This window comes from Oncorhynchus kisutch, unplaced genomic scaffold (genome assembly GCF_002021735.2).
Source record: "Oncorhynchus kisutch isolate 150728-3 unplaced genomic scaffold, Okis_V2 scaffold1289, whole genome shotgun sequence".
NCBI classification, from domain to species: domain Eukaryota; kingdom Metazoa; phylum Chordata; class Actinopteri; order Salmoniformes; family Salmonidae; genus Oncorhynchus; species Oncorhynchus kisutch.
The window spans coordinates 1,588-25,315 of NW_022263234.1; the positions used below are offsets into that span (position 1 = coordinate 1,588).

A 23,728-nucleotide genomic window follows, 5' to 3' on the forward strand; every position below is an offset into this window, starting at 1 on the left:
GTATGCGTACATTTTCTTTTGATGTTAAATGTTCCACCAAAAACAATAAACAACTCAACGAACATAAAGCTAGAGGTGCAAACACATGCAACAAACAAAGACAAGATACCACAACAGAAAGTGGGAAAAGGGGCTGCCTAAGTATTATCCCCAATCAGAGACAACGATAGACAGCTGCCTCTGATTGGGAACCTTACACGGCCAAAAAGAAAGAAATAGACAACATAGAATGCCCCACCCCAAATCACACCTTGACCTAACCAAATAGAGCAATAAAACAACTCTCTAAGGTCAGGGCGGTGTGACACTAGGCAAGTCCTACGTGGCTGACTCTGTCCCTCAGTTAAGCTGTAAACACTCCTAGTTGGAAGTCACCTTTCAGAAAGGTGTAAGATAATGCTGTAACAATATAGCCATGTCTTACTAACGTTAAACACCTTTTGCATAAATGGTGGACACTTTAAGCACTGCTAAGAGTGTGCAAATCTGTCATCAAGGTCAAGTGTGGCTACTTTGAAGAATCTCAAATATAAAATATATTTAGACTTGTTTAACACTTTTTTGGTTACTACATGATTCCATATTTGTTATTTCATAGTTTTTATGTCTTCACTATTATTCTGCTATGTAGAAATAGTCAAAATAAAGAAAAAACCCTGGAATGAGTAGGTGTGTCAAAACTCTTGACTGGTTTGCTGATATATATATATATATATATGCAATTTGTACTATATGTTTAGAATATGTAAGTGCTTAAGATGCCATTCTTTAATTATCTCTTTAATTAGTTAATTGTCCATGGCAGCTTTCAGATTGGAGCTTCAGCCTGTGTTGCAGGAAGCTCAGCTCAAGAACAGTATTAACTAATGCTAAGGGTTAGCCAGAGTGGTTGGATGCTTAATTGAAGGACCCTTGTGTATTAGCCAGGGAGTATGCTAATGGTGAGATGAGAGGTTGCAATGGGTGTGATTAGCTGGAGTAGCTGAATGTTACAGTGGAGGACAGCACACCTCTCCTGGTTTATCTACACTCTCTTCCTCTTCCTCTACTGTCGTTGCTCTCTCTCTCCACCTCTCTCCTTCTTTCTCCCCTCTCTCTCCACCTCTCTCCTTCTTTCTCCCCTCTTTGTCTTCCTCTCCTTTCTCACTCTCCCTCCCTTTATCTTCCTCTCCTTTCTCACTCTCCCTCCCTTTATCTTCCTCTCCTTTCTCACTCTTCCTCACTTTTATCTTCCTCTCCTTTTCTCACTCTCCCTCCCTTTATCTTCCTCTCCTTTCTCACTCTCCTCCCTTTATCTTCCTCTCCTTTCTCACTCTCCCTCCCTTTATCTTCCTCTCCTTTCTCACTTTCCCTCCCTTTCACCTCCCTTCTTGTATTACCTTTCCTTGTCATTTTCTCTCTCCCCTGATTTTTCTCCTTCAACCAAGCTATACTGACAGACTGCACACATCTCCATCCCTCTCCCCACCCTCCCTCCCTCCCTCCATCCCTGACTGGCAGGTGTTTTCTCAGTGGCTTGCTGCTCTGTGCTGAGCCGTGCTGATGCATGCTGTGTGGGCTGTAGCTAGGTTCCTGGCGGTGGTCCACTTCTCATTCACGCTCCACTACCCCACAGCCTCCACTGTCTGACTGGGCCACAGACTCCTCCTCCTCACCGCCATCTCTCCTTTCTTTTAATACCTCTCTCTCTCTCCCCCTCTCTTCTCACACACTAATTCTTCCTGTTATACTGCCCCTCTCTCTTTCTTTTAACTTAGTTGTACTTTCCATCATATTTATCTCTCTCTCTTCTCTCTCTCTCTCTCCTCTCTCTCTCTCTCTCTCTCTCTCTCTCTCTCTCTCTCTCTCTCTCCCTCTCTCCCTCTTCTCCTCTTCTCCCCCCTCTCTCTCTCCCTCTCCTCTCTCTTCTCCCCCCCCCCTCTCTCTCTCTCTCTCTCCTCTCTCTCTCTCTCTCTCTCCTCTCTCTCTCTCTCTCTCTCTCTTCTCTCTCTCTCTCTCTCTCTCTCTCTCTCTCTCTCTTCTCTCTCTCTCTCTCTCTCTCTCCTCTCTATCCTCCCCCTCTCTCTCTCCCTCTCCTCTCTCTCTCCCTCTCTCTCTCTCCCTCTCCCTCTCTCTCTCTCTCCCCCCCCTCTCTCTCTCCCTCTCTTCCCCCCTCTCTCTTCTCCCCTCTCTCCTCTCTCTCTCTCTTCTCTCTCCTCTCTCTCTCTCTCTCTCTCTCCTCTCTCTCCCCCCTCTCGCTACTCCCTCTCCCTCTCTCTCTCTTCTCCCTCTCTCTCTCTCTCTCTCTCTCTCTCTTTCCCTTTAGCTTCAATGAACAGAAACAGTGCAGCCAGTCTGATCAGACTGGTGGTTACTGATCCTGTTGTGGTTCTCAGTATATCTGTGGTCTCTCTCTGTGGTCGAGGACAAAGACTATATGTCAGCAGAATACAGCCTGGTATTGAGGAGGAGACAGAATAGACGACTGGTGAAGGAATGACACCCAAAGGATATGAGCCGTTTACCCTTCGTCAATACAATACTAGAGCCCTAATGCTTTGCTCCTGAGGGCTGTTGTGTATATGTATGACCTATGGGTGACCTATGGGGTGTGCGAGGTGTGTGTGTGTGTGTGTGTGTGTGTGTGTGTGTGTGTGTGTGTGTGTGTGTGTGTTGTGTGTGTGTGTTGTGTGTGTGTGTTTTTCAGTCAGTATGACATGTGACCTATAGGTGTGTTCCTTTCATGGTCAGGGAGAGAGAGCAAACAGACGATGGAGAGGAGAGGAGAGTTATTTCTCTGAAACAGACAGGTGAATAGTCAGTCTGCTCCTATATAGAGGAAACAGGACACACATATAAAATGGAAATGACTAGTTCCACTTCAACTGATGATAATCATTTTAAAGTCTGGTTTGGTATTTGTACAAAATACAAAATCAAAATCACCTGCTCGGGCACTAAGATTGCAGAGGTGTGTGAATGGCATGTTTAAAACCTCTGGTGGTGAGGAATATGATACTCCAAGAGTTGGTTTGTGGCAGATTCTGCTCAAGTGAGTAAATGATCCCTACGCACTTCTGCTCCACCTACTTCCTGTTTCTGCTAGTATCCTGTGATAAAAAATAGTCAAAATACATGAGGAGTTTGGAATTGGGTAAGTGTGTGTATGTGTGTGTGTGTGCCTGTGGCATGTTAATGTGTGTGTGTGTGTGTGTGTGTGCCTGTGGCATGTTAATGTGTGTGTATGTGTGTGTGTGTGCCTGTGGCATGTTAATGTGTGTGTGTGTGTGTGTGTGTGCAGCCGTGCATGTGTGTGCGCATACATCTTTGTGTGCTTAATGTGTGTGTGTGTGTGATCACACATGCATATTTATAACACACTCTTTCTCTCTCTCTTCCCCCTCCCAGTTCGTCAGGTCTGACCCTACCCGCCCCTTACTACCAGCCGGAGGAGGATGACGAGCGCCCCTTCATCTGGCTCTCTGGCCCAGGATAACGGGATCATGTCGTGTGGTGACGTTCCCGGCCCGGAGGGAGGGGGGAAGGACCTGCTGTCTGGACAGGGAGGATTGCCTACCACCGCCAGTCCCTGGGGCTCATCCCCGAACACTAGTCACAGTTCCGCCAGTGCAGTGGGTCTCTGTATCAACTGGAACCAGTACTATACTAGATGTCATACTGGACATAATAATCCACACAAGGGGCGATCAACTTCGATAACATCGTATACGCCTGGATTGTTATCTTCCAGGTAAGAGGGGAGAGGAGAGGAGAGGAGAGATGGGGAGGAGTGGAGAGGTGGGGAGGGAGGGAGGAGGAGAGGAGAGGAGAGGAGAGGGAGGAGAGGAGAGGAGAGGAGAGGAGAGGAGAGGAGAGGAGAGGAGAGGAGAGGAGAGGAGGAGGAGAGAGGAGAGGAGAGGGGAGAGAGAGGAGAGGGGAGAGGAGAGGAGAGGAGAGGAGAGGAGAGGGGAGGGGAGGGAGAGGGAGGGAGAGGAAGAGGAGAGGAGAGGAGAGGAGAGGGAGGAGAGGAGAGGAGAGGAGAGGAGAGGAGAGGAGAGGAGAGGAGAGGAGAGGAGAGGAGAGGAGAGGAGAGGAGAGGAGAGGAGAGAGGAGAGGAGAGGAGAGGAGAGGAGAGGAGAGGAGAGGAGAGGAGAGGAGAGGAGAGGTGGGGGATGGGGAGGAGGGGAGAGGAGATGGGAGGGGGGAGAGGAGAGGGGAGGGGATGGAGAGGGGAGGTGATGGGGAGGAGGGGAGAGGTGGGGATGGGGAGGAGGGGAGAGGTGATGGGGAGGAGGGGGGATGGGGAGGGGAGGGGAGGTCGGGAGAGGGGAGTGGAGGAAGGGAGTGGATGGGGAGAGGGGAGGTGGGGAGAGGAGAGGGGAGTGGATGGGGAGGGGGAGGGGATGGGAGAGGAGAGGAGGGGAGGGGTTGAGGGTGTGGGGAGGACACACATACAATAATGCATGCACACCGACAAGCATACACTCACGCACACACACACACACACACAAATACACACAAACCCTCAGCTGGTTGTGTATCTGTCTCCAGGTGATCACCCTGGAAGGCTGGGTAGAGATCATGTACTATGTAATGGATGCTCACTCCTTCTACAACTTCATCTACTTCATCTTCCTCATCATCGTAAGTACACTACACACACCAACATGACGCTATCACAACAAATCTGTGTTTTGTCAATCAGTTTGTAACTGGGCTTCCACCACAAAACAATGCCCTGTTAGGTTTGCAAAATTCTGATGACAGGGAGCAGGAAACAGGAATCGTGTAACCAGGATTCCAGGCTAACCTATAGGAAATGTGGGAAAGTTACCAGAATGTTGCAACACTACACCCTATGTGTTAAGAGATTGATTGAGATAGTTTGCTTTGCTTTTATTCATACGCAAAACTGGCCTTCAGTGTATATGGGCAAAGGTCCTCCAACTGAAATATGAGGAGGTAGTGTGATACACTCCTTCCACTCTGGCTTGTAAGTGATTCCTCTTTCCCTCCGAGGGCTCATCTCCTGGCCCCTCATAATGCTCCCATGGGGCTTGTTTCTGACTGGCAGATTTCAGTGTTAATAGACTTGTAAAATCAGACCGTAAGATACACGGTTTCCAGAATCAATGGCCGGGTAGACAGTAAAGTGAATTTATCTGAGGCTTAATCTCTGTAATGGATGTGAGAGCAAAGAGGGGGCTGAAAGTTTGGCCCCGCCTCCTGTTCCTTCTTACTTTATTGGCGGCCATGTTTTTGAAGAAACACTGTTTGAATACGCCTGAAGATGGAGAAACACTGGTGAATACGCCTGAAGATGGAGAAGAAACACTGGTGAATACGCCTGAAGATGGAGAAACACTGGTGAATACGCCAGAAGATGGAGAAACACTGGTGAATACGCCTGAAGATGGAGAAACACTGGTGAATACGCCTGAAGATGGAGAAAACACTGGTGAATACGCCTGAAGATGGAGAAACACTGGTGAATACGCCTGAAGATGGAGAAACACTGGTGAATACGCCTGAAGATGGAGAAACACTGGTGAATACGCCTGAAGATGGAGAAACACTGGTCCGTTTTAGAATATCAGGTGGAGGGAGATTAGGGAGAGAGAAGGGAGAAGAGGGAGGAGGAGGGAGAGAGATGGGGTGGAGGAGGGAGAGAGGAGGAGGATAGATGAGGAGAAGGAGGTGGGGAGGAGGGAGAGAGAGGGAGGAGGAGAAGGGAGAAGAGGGAGGAGGAGGCAGAGGAGGGAGAGAGATGGGGAAGAGGTAGAGAGGAGGAGCAGTGATGGGAGGAGGGAGAGACATGGGGAGGATGGTGAGAGCGAGATGGGGAGGAGGAGGGAGAGAGAAAGAGGAAGAGGAGGGAGAGAGATGGGGAGGAAGAGGGGAGAGACGGAGAGGAGGAGAGAGAAATGGGGGAGGAGGAGGAGATACAGTATAAAGAGAGAGAATGAAGGAAAGAGGGTTGAATGAGCGATATGAAGAAAGAGTTTGAGAGACAAATGTAGAGAGAGAAGGAGTGATGAGGATATAAGATAAAACAGAAAGAGTATGAAAAGAGAGGAGTGAGAGAGGAAGAAAGGGATATGAGAAGTGGCTGAAGAGAAGTGTACAAATATAGAGGAATATTGAAAAGAGAGAGGTGAGAAGAGAGGGATGAAAGACAGAGGAGATAAGATAAGAGGAGAAGAGAAGAGAGGGTGTCTAGCCTGCATACTTCAGAGAGAAACAGGTTGAGATGTCTCTGTCTCTGCAGGCGTCAGGTTGCTCTGTGGCACCCGGCGGCCATTTAATCCACGCCTCGCGGCGTGCCGTCTGACTAGCGATAGGTCTTAATCCGGTTTGGGTCACAGCGAGTGACCGAATTAGCATTAACGTTTAATTAGGAACGATCAGAGTGGTGGGCTCCCGTCGCGAGTGTGTGACACATATGCACACACACATACTTGTGATGCGGATCCTAACAGAGAGACATGCTGTCCCCAAGATGATGCCATGTCATCATGTGTTCATATCCCAGCATGCATTGCCAGACGGCCCCTGAGGACTCAGAGGAAGTGACTGCTGTGAATTATGGGTAATTATTTGAAGGAAAGGAGACGAGATCATATACGGTGTTCACATTCTCAAATAAGCTTATGAGGGAAACATAATTGTGATTCATCAGCAATACTATACAGTTAGACTAGGGGCTCCCGAGTGGCACAGCGACCTAAGGCACTGCATCTCAGTGCTAGAGGTGTCACTACACACCCTGCTATGAGTCCAGGCTGTATCACAACCGGTTATGATTGGGAGTCCCATAGGGCGTTGCACATTTCGCCCAGCATCGTCATGGGTTAGGCTTTGGCCAGGGTAGGCCGTCATTGTAAATAAGAATTTTTTTCTTAACTGACTTGCCAAGTTAAATTGAAAATAGACTGTTATTGGTTAGCTTTTTGAGAGGACAGTCATAAACCTGTTGCGCTCATGTTCTTATCTTTACAGAGCTGCTCCTCTCCAGACCCTCCCCTCTAACAACACATTCACATTATTACCATGCAGAGACTCCTCAATGTCATCCCCACCAACAGGAGCAGGGGATCTTTTCTAGTCTCTTGAGTTTGTGTTCAATTCAATCAAACCAGCAATGCAGTAGCTCGTTTTGAATGGTTAAATAAAGTCATGAATGGTTCGGGTTTCTGTAAAACGTACTACTGCAAAGAGGTAGACAAAGAGGTAGACTCCTTTCACAGGTACAGTTGAAGTGGGAAGTTTACATACATTTAGGTTGGAGTCATTAAAACTTGTTTTTCAACCACTCCACAAATTTCTTGTTAACAAACTATAGTTTTAGCAAGTCGGTTAGGACATCTACTTTGTGCATGACACGAGTCATTTTTCCCCCAAAAAATTCAAAAAATGACTATATGACTGATTATTTTACTTATAATTCACTGTACCACAATTCCAGTGGGTCAGAAGTTTACATACACTAAGTTGACTGTGCCTTTAAACAGCTTGGAAAATTCCAGAAAATTATGTCATGGCTTTAGAAGCTTCTGATAGGCTAATAGACATAATTTGAGTCAATTGGAGGTGTACCTGTGGATGTATTTCAAGGCCTACCTTCAAACTCATTGCTTCTTTGCTTGACATCATGGGAAAATCAAAAGAAATCAGCCAAGACCTCAGAAAAAATTGTAGACCTCCACAAGTCTGGTTCAATCTTGGTAGAAATTTCCAAACGCCTGAAGGTACCACAAACAAACAGTATTGTTTGGTACCACAAACAATAGTACACAAGTATAAACACCATGTGACCACGCAGCCGTCATACCGCTCAGGAAGAAGACGCGTTCTTACTTTGGTGCAAAAAGTGCAAATCAATCCCAGAACAACAGTAAAGGTCCTTGTAAAGAATCTGGAGAAAACAGGTACAAAAGTATCTATATCCACAGTAAAACAAGTCCTATATCGACATAACCTGAAAGGCCGCTCAGCAAGGAAGAAACCACTGCTCCAAAACCATCATAAAAAAGCCAGACTACGGTTTGCAACTGCACATGGGGACAAGGATCGTACTTTTTGGAGAAATGTCCTCTGGTCTGATGAAACAAAAATAGAACTGCTTGGCCATAATGATCATCGTTATGTTTGGAGGAAAACCCTAAGACAGGGAAGTTTTACTAGGATTAAATGTCAGGAATTGTGAAAAACTGAGTTTACATGTATTTGGTTAAGGTGTATGTAAACTTCCGACTTCACCTGTATATGCTTCCTGTTGATCAGAATAAGACGTGTCTGTGTGTGTGGGCAGGAGTTTCGAAACACAATATGTAAACACATATATTGCGAGTTGGATTGAATGCCAGGCAGAATATCAGTGTACTGTTAAATAGGCCTGACTAAGAGGATTGCGTCATGGTGGTGTGTGAATACATAAGTGTTCACGTGGTTGGTAAGTCTGAAACAGAGGCTGGCATTGGCCGTGCGCATTCTGATTGTCAGCGTCCTTCGTGACCTGGAGACAGGCGTCGAATCACAGTATAGTCACGACTGTCTGGGGATAATGCAGCAACTCGATTGGCTTTAACCTGTGTGGGCGTGTCTGAACTTTTTCTGTATCTTCCTGCCAAGTTCTCATCTTCCTCTATCAGCTCCAATCACAGTCATGTTAACCTGTTGCTCGGCAACTGACTGGTGACTGGCAGTTTTTCCCATAGTCACAGATCTAGGGTCAGCTTACCCTCCCAAAAGCTTTAATGTAACTTTAGGGAGAAAGAAATACAACTGACCATAGGTCACTGTCTAGGAACAATGTATCCCTACTGTTGAGTGGCCCTTTATCCCTGTGTGAAGACTCCTTAGGCACGGTGGGAGTGGACCCTGTGGGGTACTGTGTGTTGTTCTTAGTTAGAGCCATCCAGATCTTGATTCTAATGATAAAGGAATGATTGTCTAATGTGTTAGAGATATTCTGCTTGTCATTTGTTAGTATAATGTGTTACTCCTCTGGCCATCACTAAAATAAAGTCCTGCTTTATGTATTTGCCCTCCTACTCTCTTCCACCTCCTCTTTGGCTCTGGCCTCTCTACTCTCTATTATCATCCTCCTCTTTCCCTCAGTCTGCAGTAGAGGTAAACCTAATGAAGTACCTCAATATATGTCTGGAGGCCTGGTGTCCCCCTGATTGTTATTCACTCATCTCAAAGCCACTTTGGTTCTTTTCTTATTTTCTCCATCTCTCCAGCAGCTCTCTCTCTCTCTCTCTCTCTCTCTCCCTCTCTCCCTCTCTCTCTCTCTCTCTCTCTCTCTCTCTCGTTCTCTCTCTCTCTCTCTCTCTCTCCCTCTCTCCTCTCTCTCTCTCTCTCTCTCTCTCTCTCTCTCTCGTTCTCTCTCTCTCTCTCTCTCTCTCTCTCTCGTTCTCTCTCTCTCTCTCTCTCTCGTTCTCTCTCTCGTTCTCGCTCTCTCTCTCTGTCTCTCAATTCAATTCAAAGGGCTTTACTAGCATGGAAAACATATCTTTACATTGCCAAAGCAAATGAAATAGATAATAAACAAAAGTGAAAATAACAATAAAAAAGTAACAGTAAACATTACACTTACAAAAGTCTCAAAAGAATAGAAACATTTCAAATGTCATATTATGTCTATATACAGTGTTGTAACGATGTACAAATAGTTAAAGTACAAAAGGGAAAATAAATAAACATAAATATAGGTTGTCTTTACAATGGTGTTTGTTCTTCACTGGTTGACCTTTTCTTGTGGCAAAAGGTCACAAATATTGCTGCTGTGATGGCACACTGTGGTATTTCACCCAGTAGATATGTGAGTTTATCAAAATTGGATTTGTTTGTGAATTCTTTGTGGGTCTCTGAAGGAAATATGTGTATCTAATATGGTCATACATTTGGCAGGATGTTACTAAGTGCAACTCAGTTTCCCTCTCACATAGCCTTTCTTTTGAGAGCAAGGTCTGCCTACTCTCTCTCTTTGTTTCTCTCTCCCTCTTTCTCTCTCTCATTTTTTTTCATCCTCTCTCTCTCTCTTTCTTCCTCTCTTTCCCCCCCCCTCTCTCTCTCTTGTTCTCTCTCTCTCTTGTTCTCTCTCTCTCTCTCTCTCTCTCTCTCTCTCTCTCTCTCTCTCTCTCTCTCTCTCTCTCTCTCTCTCTCTCTCTCTCTTTGTTCCTCTCTCTCTCTCTCTTTGTTCCTCTCTTTCTCCCCCCCTCTCTCTCTCTTGTTCTCTCTCTCCTTCCCTCTATATTAAAGGCTGGTATTAAGTGGAGGTATTAATCAAAGGTGGCCAGATGATCCTATCAGTGAGCTCTACTGTAATGAACTTACAGACTGTGAAGTTTCACCTCCAGTCTTACTGCAGTCAAACAGATAGTTGACATTCTACTGTACTTCTAGGAAGGCCAGGATACGTTGGCATTGATTTTGTCTGCTGCCTGTTTCAAGTTGATGTGTCCGTGAAAGAAAGATGAGAGATGCATTGAATTACATGAAACCTTAAAGCTGAGTGACACCAAGAAGGGGAGGGTCTCATTCTGTCAGTGTGTGTGTGTGTGTGTGTGTGTGTGTGTGTGTGTGTGTGTGTGTGTGTGTGTGTGTGTGTGTGTGTGTGTGTGTGTGTGTGTGTGTGTGTGTGTGTGTGTGTGTGTGTGTGTGTGTCTGCATGTGATTAGTGATTCTGATCAGCAGGCTACTTTGATCCTAATCACCAGGAAGTCCAATATCACTGATTCACATTATTACTGCATTATGCACGCACACACACACCTGTCTGGAGGTGAATCAAAGGCCCCACACACCTGCAGACCAGCCCTGAACTAGGATCACAGATGGAGCCTTCCCCTCCACTTCTTTCTACATATCTCTGTCCTCTCTATCCCTTCTCCTCTTCTCTCTACATATCTCTGTCCTCTCTACTCCCTTCTCCTCTTCTCTCTACATATCTCTGTCCTCTCTACTCCCTTCTCTTCTCTCTACATATCTCTGTCCTCTCTATCCCTTCTCCTCTTCTCTCCACATATCTCTGTCCTCTCTACTCCCTTCTCCTCTTCTCTCTTCTACTGTCTGCTATGAAGATTTAGAGGCTGCCTGGCACACGGCTTTGCTCACTCTCCTCTCCTCTCCTCTCCTCTCCTCTCCTCTCCTCTCCTCTCCTCTCCTCTCCTCTCCTCTCCTCTCCTCTCCTCTCCTCTCCTCTCCTCTCCTCTCCTCTCCTCTCCTCTCCTCTCCTCTCCTCTCCTCTCCTCTCCTCTCCTCTCCTCTCCTCAGCTCTCTGTCTTTAAAGAGGCTTAGTGCTGTGTTTAATAGCTACATGTTGCTGCCACATCCGTCACACAGCTCCACACCCTCTGAGCCTGATCCACCTCTGGGAGAAGTGTGTGATGTGCATGTATGCTCTTTTGCCTGTGTGCATGCATGCATTAGTGTGGGTGAGTGTACAGATGTGCTATCTTAATTGGACTCTGTTTCTCACAGCAGGAAAATAATCCTGAAGCAACAGGACATGTGAATTATTATGTAGATTATAATTAATGATCATTTCTTGTAGGGGTTGATACATTTTTCGTAAGGCCAGATCAAGTCTGTGGAAATTACAAACGTTGAATACAATACAATTTGCATGTGAATAGAGCAGATGTGTGTGATGTTTGGAAGGCAACAGAGCTGTGTATAGCTACCCCTATGGGGTTTTTCTGGGTGGGGTTAGTGGGTTGTCTATCTCTCCTGTTGATCTGATCAGGAGAGTGAAGCTGTGCAGCAGAACCTAACAACTCAATACACCCCTTCCTGCCCCGCAGTCTACCTGTCAGATAACACTTCATCACCCCACAGGGTCAGCCAAGGGCCAGGTGAACTCCTGGGAGTTCATTCTGTGCAATCGTTCACTTCCCTTGCATGGATTTAGAGGAAATGGACTGGTGTAAGTATTATGGTTTCACCAATCCAAAGCTTATGAGGAGCAAGTTGAGGAGAAGGATAGAGAATGCAGTGGTTCTCTCTTTTCTGACTCACACAGAGAGAGAGAGAGTGTGTGTGTATTAACCTCTCTGGGATATGTGGGATGGTAGCGTCCCACCTCGCCAACAGCCAGTGAAATTGCAGGGCGCCAAATTCAAAACAACAGAAATCCCATAATTAAAATTCCTCAAACATACAAGTATTTTACGCCATTTTAAAGATACACTTGTTGTAAATCCAGCCACAGTGTCCGATTGCAAAAAGGCTTTACGAAGGAAGCACACCAAACGATTATGTAGGTCAGAGCCAAGTCACAGAAAAACACAGCCATTTTTCCAGCCAAAGAGAGGAGTCACAAAAAGCAGAAATAGAGATTAAATGAATCACTAACCTTTGATGATCTTCATCACATGACACTCATAGGACTTCATGTTACACAATACATGTATGTTTTGTTCGATAAAGTTCATATTTATATCCAAAAATCTCAGTTTACATTGGCGTGTTATGTTCAGTAATGTTTTGCTTCCAAAACATCCGGTGATTTTGCAGAGAGCCACATGCATACTCATCATAAATGTTGATGAAAATACAAGTGTTATGCATGGAACTTTAGATAAACTTCTCCTTAATGCAACCGCTGTGTCAGATTTCAAAAAAGCTTTACCGAAAAAGCATATTACAGTTCATAGAAACATGTCAAACGAAGTATAGAATCAATCTTTAGGATGTTTTTATCATAAATCTTCAATAATGTTTCAACCGGAGAATTCCTTTGTCTGTAGAAATGCAATGGAATGTAGGTTGCTAACATGTGAGCGCGCGTGATCAGCTCATGTCACTCTGTCAGACCCCTGACTCATTCAGTTTTCATTCCCCCCTCCTTCACAGTAGAATCCTCAAACAAGGTTCTAAAGACTGTTGACATCTAGTGGAAGCCTTGGGAATTGCAATATGACCCCATAGACACTGTATATTCGATAGGCAATGACTTGAAAAACTACAAACCTCAGATATCCCACTTCCTGGTTGGATTTTTTCTCAGGCAAAAGCCTGCCATAGGAGTTCTGTTATACTCACAGACATCATTCAAACAGTTTTAGAAACTCCAGAGTGTTTCCTATCCAAATCTACTAGTAATATGCATATCTTAGCTTCTGGGCCTGAGTAGCAGGCAGTTTACTCTGGGCACCTTATTCATCCAAGCTCCTCAGTACTGCCCCCCAGTCCCAAATAAGTTATTAACAGAGAGAGAGAGAGAGAGAGTATTAACAGAGCGAGAGTAGAGAGAGAGAGCTAGAGAGAGAGCGAGAGAGAGGGAGAGAGAATTAACAGAGAGAGAGAGAGAGTATTAACAGAGAGGGAGGGAGTATTAACAGAGGGAGAGTATTATCAGAGAGAGAGAGAAGGAGTATTATCAGAGAGATATAGTGTTAACAGAGAGAGAGAGTATTAACAGAGAGAGAAAGAGAGTATTTAACAGAGAGAGAGTATTAACAGAGAGAGAGTATTAACAGAGATAGTATTAACAGGGAGTATTATATACAGGGTATTATAAACAGAGTGTATTATATACGGAGTATTATAAACAGAGAGTATTATAAACAGTATTATAAACAGAGTATTATAAACAGAGAGTATTATAAACAGAGTATTATAAACAGTATTATAAACAGAGAGTATTATAAACAGAGTATTATAAACAGAGTATTATAAACAGAGTATTATAAACAGTATTATAAACAGTATTATAAACAGAGTATTATAAACAGTATTACAAACAGTATTATAAACAGAGTATTATAAACAGTATTATAAACAGTATTATAAACAGAGAGTATTATAAACAGAGAGTATTATAAACAGAGAGTATTATAAACAGAGAGTATTATAAACAGAGAGTATTATAAACAGAGAGTATTATAAACAGTATTATAAGCAGAGTATTATAAACAGTATTATAAACAGAGAGTATTATAAACAGAGTATTATAAACAGTATTATAAACAGAGAGTATTATAAACAGAGAGTATTATAAACAGTATTATAAACAGAGTATTATAAACAGAGTATTATAAACAGTATTATAAACAGAGAGTATTATAAACAGAGAGAATTATAAACAGAGTATTATAAACAGAGTATTATAAACAGTATTATAAACAGTATTATAAACAGAGTATTATAAACAGTATTATAAACAGTAAAATAAACAGTATTATAAACAGTATTATAAACAGAGTGTTATAAACAGAGAGTATTATAAACAGTATTATAAACAGAGTATTATAAACAGAGTATTATAAACAGTATTATAAACAGAGAGTATTATAAACAGTATTATAAACCGAGTATTATAAACAGAGTATTATAAACAGTATTATAAACAGAGTATTATAAACAGTATTATAAACACAGAGTATTATAAACAGTATTATAAACAGAGAGTATTATAAACAGTATTATAAACAGAGTATTATGAACAGTATTATAAACAGAGAGTATTATAAACAGTATTATAAACAGAGTATTATGAACAGAGCATTATAAACAGGTTATTAAAAACTGAGAGTATTATAAACAGAGTATTATTAAAGAGCATTATAAACAGTATTATAAACAGAGAGTATTATAAACAGTATTATAAACAGAGTATTATGAACAGTATTATAAACAGAGAGTATTATAAACAGTATTATAAACAGAGCATTATTAACAGAGTATTATAAACAGAGTATTATAAACAGTATTATAAACAGAGAGTATTATAAACAGTATTATAAACAGAGTATTATGAACAGTATTATAAACAGAGAGTATTATAAACAGTATTATAAACAGAGCATTATTAACAGAGTATTATAAACAGGTTATTAAAAACGGAGAGTATTATTAACATAGTATTAAATACGGATAGTATTATGCACAGAGTATTATAAACCTAGTATTATAAACAGAGCATATTATACACCGAGCGTATTATAAACTGAGAGTATTATATACCAAGCTTATTATAAACTGAGAGTATTATAAACTGTGAGTATTATAAACTGAGAATATTATAAACAGAGTGAGACATTGTGTCTACTTGCATTGGGTATCATCTTTTATTTATTTTCTCTGTCTCTCCTGATAACACTCTGTTAGAAACTACAGCCTCCCTAGACCTTTAGAATGAGTGCTAACATCACACTAGCGTCGCTGAGGGGGAAACAGCACACAAACAGCACACTTTCTTAGCATCAATGCTATCTTGAGAGGAAAAACCAGCAACAGTGTATACTGTATGTTCGGGTGGGTAGAAGGTGGTCGACCAATACTGAAGGAGACATACTGTTTACATCTAACTCCCAAGTGATGAGACCAGAGGCAGATCTTGATTCTAATGATGAAGGAATGATTGTCTAATGTGTTAGAGATATTCTGCTTGTCATTTGTTAGTATAATGTGTTACTCCTCTGGCCATCACTAAAATAAATTCCTGCTCTATGTATTTGCCCTCCTACTCTCTTCCACCTCCTCTTTGGCTCTGGCCTCTCTACTCTCTATTATCATCCTCCTCTTTCCCTCAGTCTGCAGTAGAGCTAAACCAAATGAAGTACCTCAAGATATGTCTGGAGGCCTGGGGTCCCCCTGATTTGTTAGTCAATAATCTCAAAGCCAAAAAGTGAATATTGCGCGCGCTGACCAGCGGCAACTCCATTATAGACGCCCAGTGGTCTTCCACTGTATGCATCTGTGTGTTTCTGGTTGGCCTTCAGCACTCACTACAGTAACTCTGTGTGTGTTTCTGGTTGGCCTTCAGCACTCACTACAGTAACTCTGTGTGTGTTTCTGGTTAGCCTTCAGCACTCACTACAGTAACTCTGTGTGTGTTTCTGGTTGGCCTTCAGCACTCACTACAGTAACTCTGTGTGTGTTTCTGGTTAGCCTTCAGCACTCACTACAGTAACTCTGTGTGTGTTTCTGGTTGGCCTTCAGCACTCACTACAGTAACTCTGTGTTTGTAACTCACCTCTGACTATCCACCACTTCACAGATTGGCTCGTTCTTCATGATCAACCTGTGTCTGGTGGTCATCGCCACCCAGTTCAGTGAGACCAAGCAGCGAGAGCACCAGCTGATGCAGGAGCAGCGGGCCCAGTGCCTGTCCTCCTCTACCCTGGCCAGCCTGCATGAACCGGGGGACTGCTACGAAGAGCTCTTCCAGCTGGTCTGCCACATGCTGCGCAAGGCCCGCAGGAGGTCTGTAGCCCTGTATAACCAACTGAGAGGAAGGCCTCTGCCACCACCGCCCACTAGAGGGAGAGGAAGAGGAGGAGGAAGAGGAGGAGGGAGTGCGAACGGAGGGGAAAGGCATCACCTGAGGCAGCCACGCCGTAAGTGGGAGGCAGTGGGTGGGAGGACGAGAGAAAGGGTTTTTGTTAAATGTCTAAACTTGAACTTTAACATGATATTAGCCTCTTTCACATTGTTTCGTGCGAGCCAGTGTGATGAGTCTTGTTTAATCTCTCGACTTTCAAACCTCTTTGGCGCTATCAAACGCTGGCTTACATGGATATAGTGCGACAATGTGAAAGTGTCTATTGATGCTGTTAATGCCATGCTGATTCTTTCTCACACTCCCTCTCCATCTTTCATTAGAATCTCCCTGTCCTCACCAAAGCAAGCTGGACCCAGTCCACAGCTCCCAACCCCTGGGCAACTCCATCGCCCTGGCCGTCCCTCAAAACACAGAGGACTGCCCTCAGTGCGCTGCGGCACTGTCACTCAGGCAGGGGGCGGGAGCTGTGGGCGACTCGGCCAATGGGGAGGAGGAGGAGGGGGCTGTGGAGGAGACGGACAGGGAGGAGAACCACTTGGAGGAGAAAGCGGAAGAGGGGGAGGGAGTGAAGAAGAAGAGGAAGAGGAGGTCGTGTTTTGGACACTGTAAGGACATGTGGGATGAGATGAGGAAGAAACTTTGGGGCATCGTGGAGAGCAAATACTTCAATAGAGGAATCATGATCGCTATTCTCATCAATACTATCAGCATGGGGATAGAACATCACAACCAGGTAAATATACTATTCTCATCAATACTATCAGCATGGGGATAGAACATCACAACCAGGTAAATGTACTATTCTCATCAATACTATCAGCATGGGGATAGAACATCACAACCAGGTAAATGTACTATTCTCATCAATACTATCAGCATGGGGATAGAACATCACAACCAGGTAAATGTACTATTCTCATCAATACTATCAGCATGAACATCACAACCAGGTAAATGTACTATTCTCATCAATACTATCAGCATGAACATCACAACCAGGTAAATATACTATTCTCATCAATACTATCAGCATGAACATCACAACCAGGTAAATGTACTATTCTCATCAATACTATCAGCATGAACATCACAACCAGGTAAATGTACTATTCTCATCAATACTATCAGCATGAACATCACAACCAGGTAAATATACTATTCTCATCAATACTATCAGCATGAACATCACAACCAGGTAAATATACTATTCTCATCAATACTATCAGCATGAACATCACAACCAGGTAAATATACTATTCTCATCAATACTATCAGCATGAACATCACAACCAGGTAAATATACTATTCTCATCAATACTATCAGCATGAACATCACAACCAGGTAAATATACTATTCTCATCAATACTATCAGCATGAACATCACAACCAGGTAAATATACTATTCTCATCAATACTATCAGCATGAACATCACAACCAGGTAAATGTACTATTCTCGTCAATACTATCAGCATGAACATCACAACCAGGTAAATATACTATTCTCATCAATACTATCAGCATGGGGATAGAACATCACAACCAGGTAAATGTACTATTCTCATCAATACTATCAGCATGAACATCACAACCAGGTAAATATACTATTCTCATCAATACTTTTAGCATTGAAAACCACAAAAGGTGAACTATAACACAGTCAGGGAGTACAGCACATTGCTCTTCAGTATTGCTCTTCAGTCCCCAAAGCTAACCCAATGACTTTAGCTTAGTGGGCTAACAAGGTCGAGATTTGTCCAATGGATGACTCACAAGTAGTACAAGTCACTGGAAGTCAGATATCAGTGACGTACATGGAGCACTATCAATATGGGAATGTATTGTTCCATTATACACCCACCACAACGATATCAGTAGAAAACAGCAGGGTAGGTACACCTCAACCTGCTTTAGGTGCTGTCTGCCTGTCTGCCTGGCTGGCTGGCTGGCTGACTGGCTGTCTGGCTGACTGGCTGACTTCTCTCCTGAGAGAGACAGAGTAAGAGAGGAAGGGAGGGAGCTGCCTGTGTGGAAGGGTGTGGTAGCTTCATGCCAAAATACACCCACCCTGGCTGTTACATAACCATTCCTACCTCCCTCAACCCGTCTTTCTCTATCTCTCTCTCGCTCCCTCCCTCCTGTCTCACACCCCTCCTTTCCCTGCCTCTTTTAGTCTCCCTCCTCCCCTGTCTCTGTCCATCCCTCCCTCTCCCTTCTCCATTCTGTCTCCCTCCATCTCTCTCTCTCTCCCTCCATCTCTCTCTCTCTCCATCCCTCCCTCTGTCTTCATCTCTCATCCACCCCCTCACTCCTTGACGACATGCAGAGGAGTCGGTTCTCTCATTTCTGAAGACTCTAAAAATAACAGAGGGATGTGGGGAGAGGAGAAGAGGAGGACAGGAACTCACTGAGAGAGAAGAGGGAGCAGACTCCTGTTACACAGCATTTTCAGCTCTATTCCTGTATGAATTTACACACACACACACACCACACACACCAACAGCATTACACACACCACACAGACACACCACACACATACACCACACACACACACCACACACACCAACAGCATTACACACACCACACAGACACACCACACACATACACCACACACACACACACACACACACACACACACACACACACACACACACACACACACACACACACACACACACACACACACACACACACACACACACACACACACACACACACACACACACACAGAGAGACATACATACTACACACACACCACACACACCAAAAGCATTACACATACCACACAGACACACACACACACACCACACACATACACCACACACACACCACATACACCATACACCACACACACACACACACACACACACACACACACACACACACACACACACACACACACCACACCACACCACACCACACCACACACCCACCACACACTCCAACAGCATTACACAATGGTCTCTCTTGGCAGAGGCAGAGGCGGTGTGTGTTCTGCAGTAGATTTGTAAGTGTTGTTCCAGGGGGTTGTGTTCTAGAACTGAACGTGTATGTGTTTCCCTCTTTGGTAACAGGGCTTACTGAAACTTCATTTGATCAATCCCCTGAGGGAAGGATTACATGACATGTGTTAAGAGCATACAGTGAGGATATGACCTTCACTAGATGTCCTTCGGATTTGTTACTTGTAGTCTTCATTCAGAGTTGCTGTGTATGTGTGTGTGTGTGTGTGTGTGTGTGTGTGTGTGTTTGGGTGTGTGTTGTGTGTGACTACATCTCTGACTCATCAGCATTCATCTTTCACATCAATGGTAGCATGACTGAGAGGCTCCCCTATTAGCATGTATATACAGCATGTGTGTGTGGGGGGGGGGGGGGGGGGGCTTACGCATTTATATTCAGTAAACATAAGATAAAAACAAGAGAACTACAAAGAGAGATGGATGGGGAAAAGAGAGGGAGAGAGAGGGATGGAGAAAAGAGAGGGAGAGAGAGGGATGGAGAAAAGAGAGGGAGAGAGAGGGATGGATGGAGAAAAGAGAGGGAGAGAGAGGGATGGAGAAAAGAGAGGGAGAGAGAGGGATGGAGAAAAGAGAGGGAGGGAGAGGGATGGAGAAAAGAGAGGGAGGGAGAGGGATGGAGAAAAGAGAGGGAGAGAGAGGGATGGAGAAAAGAGAGGGAGGGAGAGGGATGGAGAAAAGAGAGGGAGAGAGAGGGATGGAGAAAAGAGAGGGAGAGAGAGGGATGGATGGAGAAAAGAGAGGGAGGGAGAGGGATGGAGAAAAGAGAGGGAGAGAGAGGGATGGAGAAAAGAGAGGGAGGGAGAGGGATGGAGAAAAGAGAGGGAGGGAGAGGGATGGAGAAAAGAGAGGGAGGGAGAGGGATGGAGAAAGAGAGGGAGGGAGAGGGATGGAGAAAGGAGAGGGAGGGAGAGGGATGGAGAAAAGAGAGGGAGAGAGAGGGATGGAGAAAAGAGAGGGAGAGAGAGGGATGGAGAAAGGAGAGGGAGGGAGAGGGATGGAGAAAAGAGAGGGAGAGAGAGGGATGGAGAAAAGAGAGGGAGGGAGAGGGATGGAGAAAAGAGAGGGAGGGAGAGGGATGGAGAAAAGAGAGGGAGAGAGAGGGATGGAGAAAGGAGAGGGAGGGAGAGGGATGGAGAAAAGAGAGGGAGAGAGAGGGATGGAGAAAAGAGAGGGAGAGAGAGGGATGGAGAAAAGAGAGGGAGGGAGAGGGATGGAGAAAAGAGAGGGAGAGAGAGGGATGGAGAAAGGAGAGGGAGGGAGAGGGATGGAGAAAAGAGAGGGAGAGAGAGGGATGGAGAAAAGAGAGGGAGGGAGAGGGATGGAGAAAAGAGAGGGAGGCAGAGGGATAGAGAAAAGAGAGGGATGGAGAAGAGAGAAGGAGAGAGAGGGATGGAGAAAAGAGAGGGAGAGAGAGGGATGGAGAAAAGAGAGGGAGAGAGAGGGATGTGCAGGCAGGGAGGTGCAGGTATCTGTGAGGGAGGAAATGAAAACAGGAAGGAGAGATGAAAGGGTAAACAGGTGAGAGGAGAGGGAGGGAGGTGATAGGAGGAAGAGGAACATGGAGGGAGATAGAAGGTGATAGGAGGAAGAGGAACATGGAGGGAGATAGAAGGTGATAGAAGGAAGACGAACATGGAGGGAGATAGAAGGTGATAGGAGGGAGAGGAACATGGAGGGAGATAGAAGGTGATAGGAGGAAGACGGACATGGAGGGAGATAGAAGGTGATAGGAGGAAGACGAACATGGGGGGAGATAGACGGACATGGAGGAAGATAGAAGGTGATAGGAGGAAGATGAAGGGAGATAGAAGGTGATAGGAGGAAGACGAACTTGGAGGGAGATAGAAGGTGATAGGAGGAAGATGAACACGGAGGGAGATAGAAGGTGATAGGAGGAAGACATACTTGGAGGGAGATAGAAGGTGATAAGAGGAACATGAAGAGAGATAGAAGGTGATAGGAGGAAGATGAACACGGCGGGAGATAGAAGGTGATAGGAGGAAGAGGGACATGGAGGGAGATAGAAGGTGATAGGAGGAAGACGAACTTGGAGGGAGATAGAAGGTGATAAGAGGAACATGGAGGAAGATAGAAGGTGATAGGAGGACGATGAACACGGAGGGAGATAGAAGGTGTTAGGAGGAAGATGAACATGGTGGGAGATAGAAGGTGATAGGAGGAAGATGAACATGGAGGGAGATAGAAGGTGATAGGAGGAAGACGAACATGGAGGGAGATAGAAGGTGATAGGAGGAAGATGAACACGGAGGGAGATAGAAGGTGATAAGAGGAACATGAAGGGAGATAGAAGGTGATAGGAGGAAGATGAACATGGATGGAGATAGAAGGTGATAGGAGGAAAATGAACACGGAGGAAGATAGAAGGAGATAAGAGGAACATGAAGGGAGATAGAAGGTGATAGGAGGAAGACGAACTTGGAAGGAGATAGAAGGTAATAGGAGGAAGATGAACACGGAGGGAGATAGAAGGTGATAGGAGGAAGACATACTTGGAGGGAGATAGAAGGTGATAAGAGGAACATGGAGGAAGATAGAAGGTGATAGGAGGAAGATGAACACGGAGGGAGATAGAAGGTGATAGGAGGAAGATGAACATGGAGGGAGATAGAAGGTGATAGGAGGAAGATGAACACAGATGGAGATAGAAGGTGATAAGAGGAACATGAAGGGAGATAGAAGGTGATAGGAGGAAGACGAACTTGGAGGGAGATAGAAGGTGATAAGAGGAACATGGAGGAAGATAGAAGGTGATAGGAGGAAGATGAACATGGAGGGAGATAGAAGGTGATAGGAGGAAGATGAACATGGAGGGAGATAGAAGGTGATAGCAGGAAGATGAACATGGAGGGAGATAGAAGGTGATAGGAAGAAGACGAACATGGAGGGCCATAGAAGGTGATAGGAGGAAGATGAACACGGAGGGAGATAGAAGGGGATAGGAGGAAGAGGAACATGGATGGAGATAGAAGGTGATAGGAGGAAGATGAACACGGAGGGAGATAGAAGGTGATAGGATGAAGACATACTTGGAGGGAGATAGAAGGTGATAAGAGGAACATGAAGGGAGATAGAAGGTGATAGGAGAAAGATGAACACGGAGGGAGATAGAAGGTGATAGGAGGAAGAGGGACATGGAGGGAGATAGAAGGTGATAGGAGGAAGACGAACTTGGAGGGAGATAGAAGGTGATAAGAGGAACATGGAGGAAGATAGGTGATAGGAGGAAGACGAACACGGAGGGAGATAAAAGGTGAGAAATATATCCAATAGAAGAGATGGTTTTTTTTTATTGATCCAACCCCTCTTCACGGACAAAATCAACTTTGTTTTATATTTACATTTTTTTTTACAGCTTTTTACGTATAAATTGTATTCACATTTCATATACAGTACATGCTACTTTTATACACAGTAATTACACAACAAAAACATTATCATACATGAAATAGGTTGAATATTTACATAATGAAAACTCCCTTCAGCCCAGCATCCCACATAGTTCTTGACTTCATTTCTCTCATGAATGATTTGATTTCTCTAAAGAGAAACGGCCCGTTGATCTCACAAAAAAGAAATACATGGAATTCAAGTAATTGAACCTACGTTGGTCAATTAGTTATTTAATAACCCCCAAAATAAGGACATCTGGGTGAATCAGTCAGCACTAGATCTCATCCCCTCCTCTCTTCATCCCCTCATCCTCCCCCACCATGCTGCCAGTGGAGGAGGGGGGCTCTGTTCTTCTGCTCTTGTTTTCTCCTCTCACTGAGCTGATCCATGGAGAGATATTGAATCATAGGGAGATGGGAGTGTCTGGTAATGAGACAAAGAGCGATAGAGAGATGGAGGGAGAGAGATGGAGACGAGGGAAGAGATGAGGGGGCAGTGGAGAGAGGAGATGGAAGAGAGAGGAAGGAGGAATGAGGAGAGAGGAGAGATGGAGAGAGAGAGATGGATGGAAGAGGAAGAAGATGAGGGGAGAGAGAGATGGAGATGAGAGAGAGATGGACCGAGAGGGAAGAGATGGGAGGGAGAGAGAGTGGGAGAGAGAGGAGATGGAGCGAGAGAGAGATGGAGAGAGATGAGAGAGATGGAGACGAGGGAAGGAAAGATGGAGGGCAGAGAGAGATGGAGAGAGGGAACGAGATGGAGGGAGAGATAGATGGAGAGAAAGATGGAAGGGAGAGGGAGATGGAGGGAGATGGAGGGAGAGAGAGAGATGGAGGGAGGAGAGAGATGAGGGAGAGAGAGATGGAGAGAGATGGAGGGAGAGAGAGATGGAAGGGAGAGAAGAGATGGAAGAGATGGAGAGATGGAGGGAGAGAGAGATGCGAGAGAGGGAAGAGATGGAGGGAGAGAGAGATGGAGAAAGATGGAGGGAGAGGGAGATGGAGGGAGATGGAGGGAGAGAG

General features: G+C 44.6%; 1 protein-coding gene across 1 annotated transcript in view; it reads left to right on the plus strand.

Moving 5' to 3' along the window:
- Positions 1-3,387: 3,387 nt before the first annotated feature.
- The window catches only part of LOC116365825 (voltage-dependent T-type calcium channel subunit alpha-1I-like), a gene marked incomplete at its 5' end in the record, with an annotated part of 54,946 nt that continues 34,605 nt past the window's right edge, over positions 3,388-23,728 (plus strand). The window contains 6 exon segments of the mRNA XM_031818202.1: positions 3,388-3,457; positions 3,459-3,672; positions 3,675-3,730; positions 4,531-4,623; positions 15,989-16,328; positions 16,594-17,036. Of these exon segments, the coding sequence (XP_031674062.1) occupies positions 3,388-3,457; positions 3,459-3,672; positions 3,675-3,730; positions 4,531-4,623; positions 15,989-16,328; positions 16,594-17,036 (1,216 nt within the window).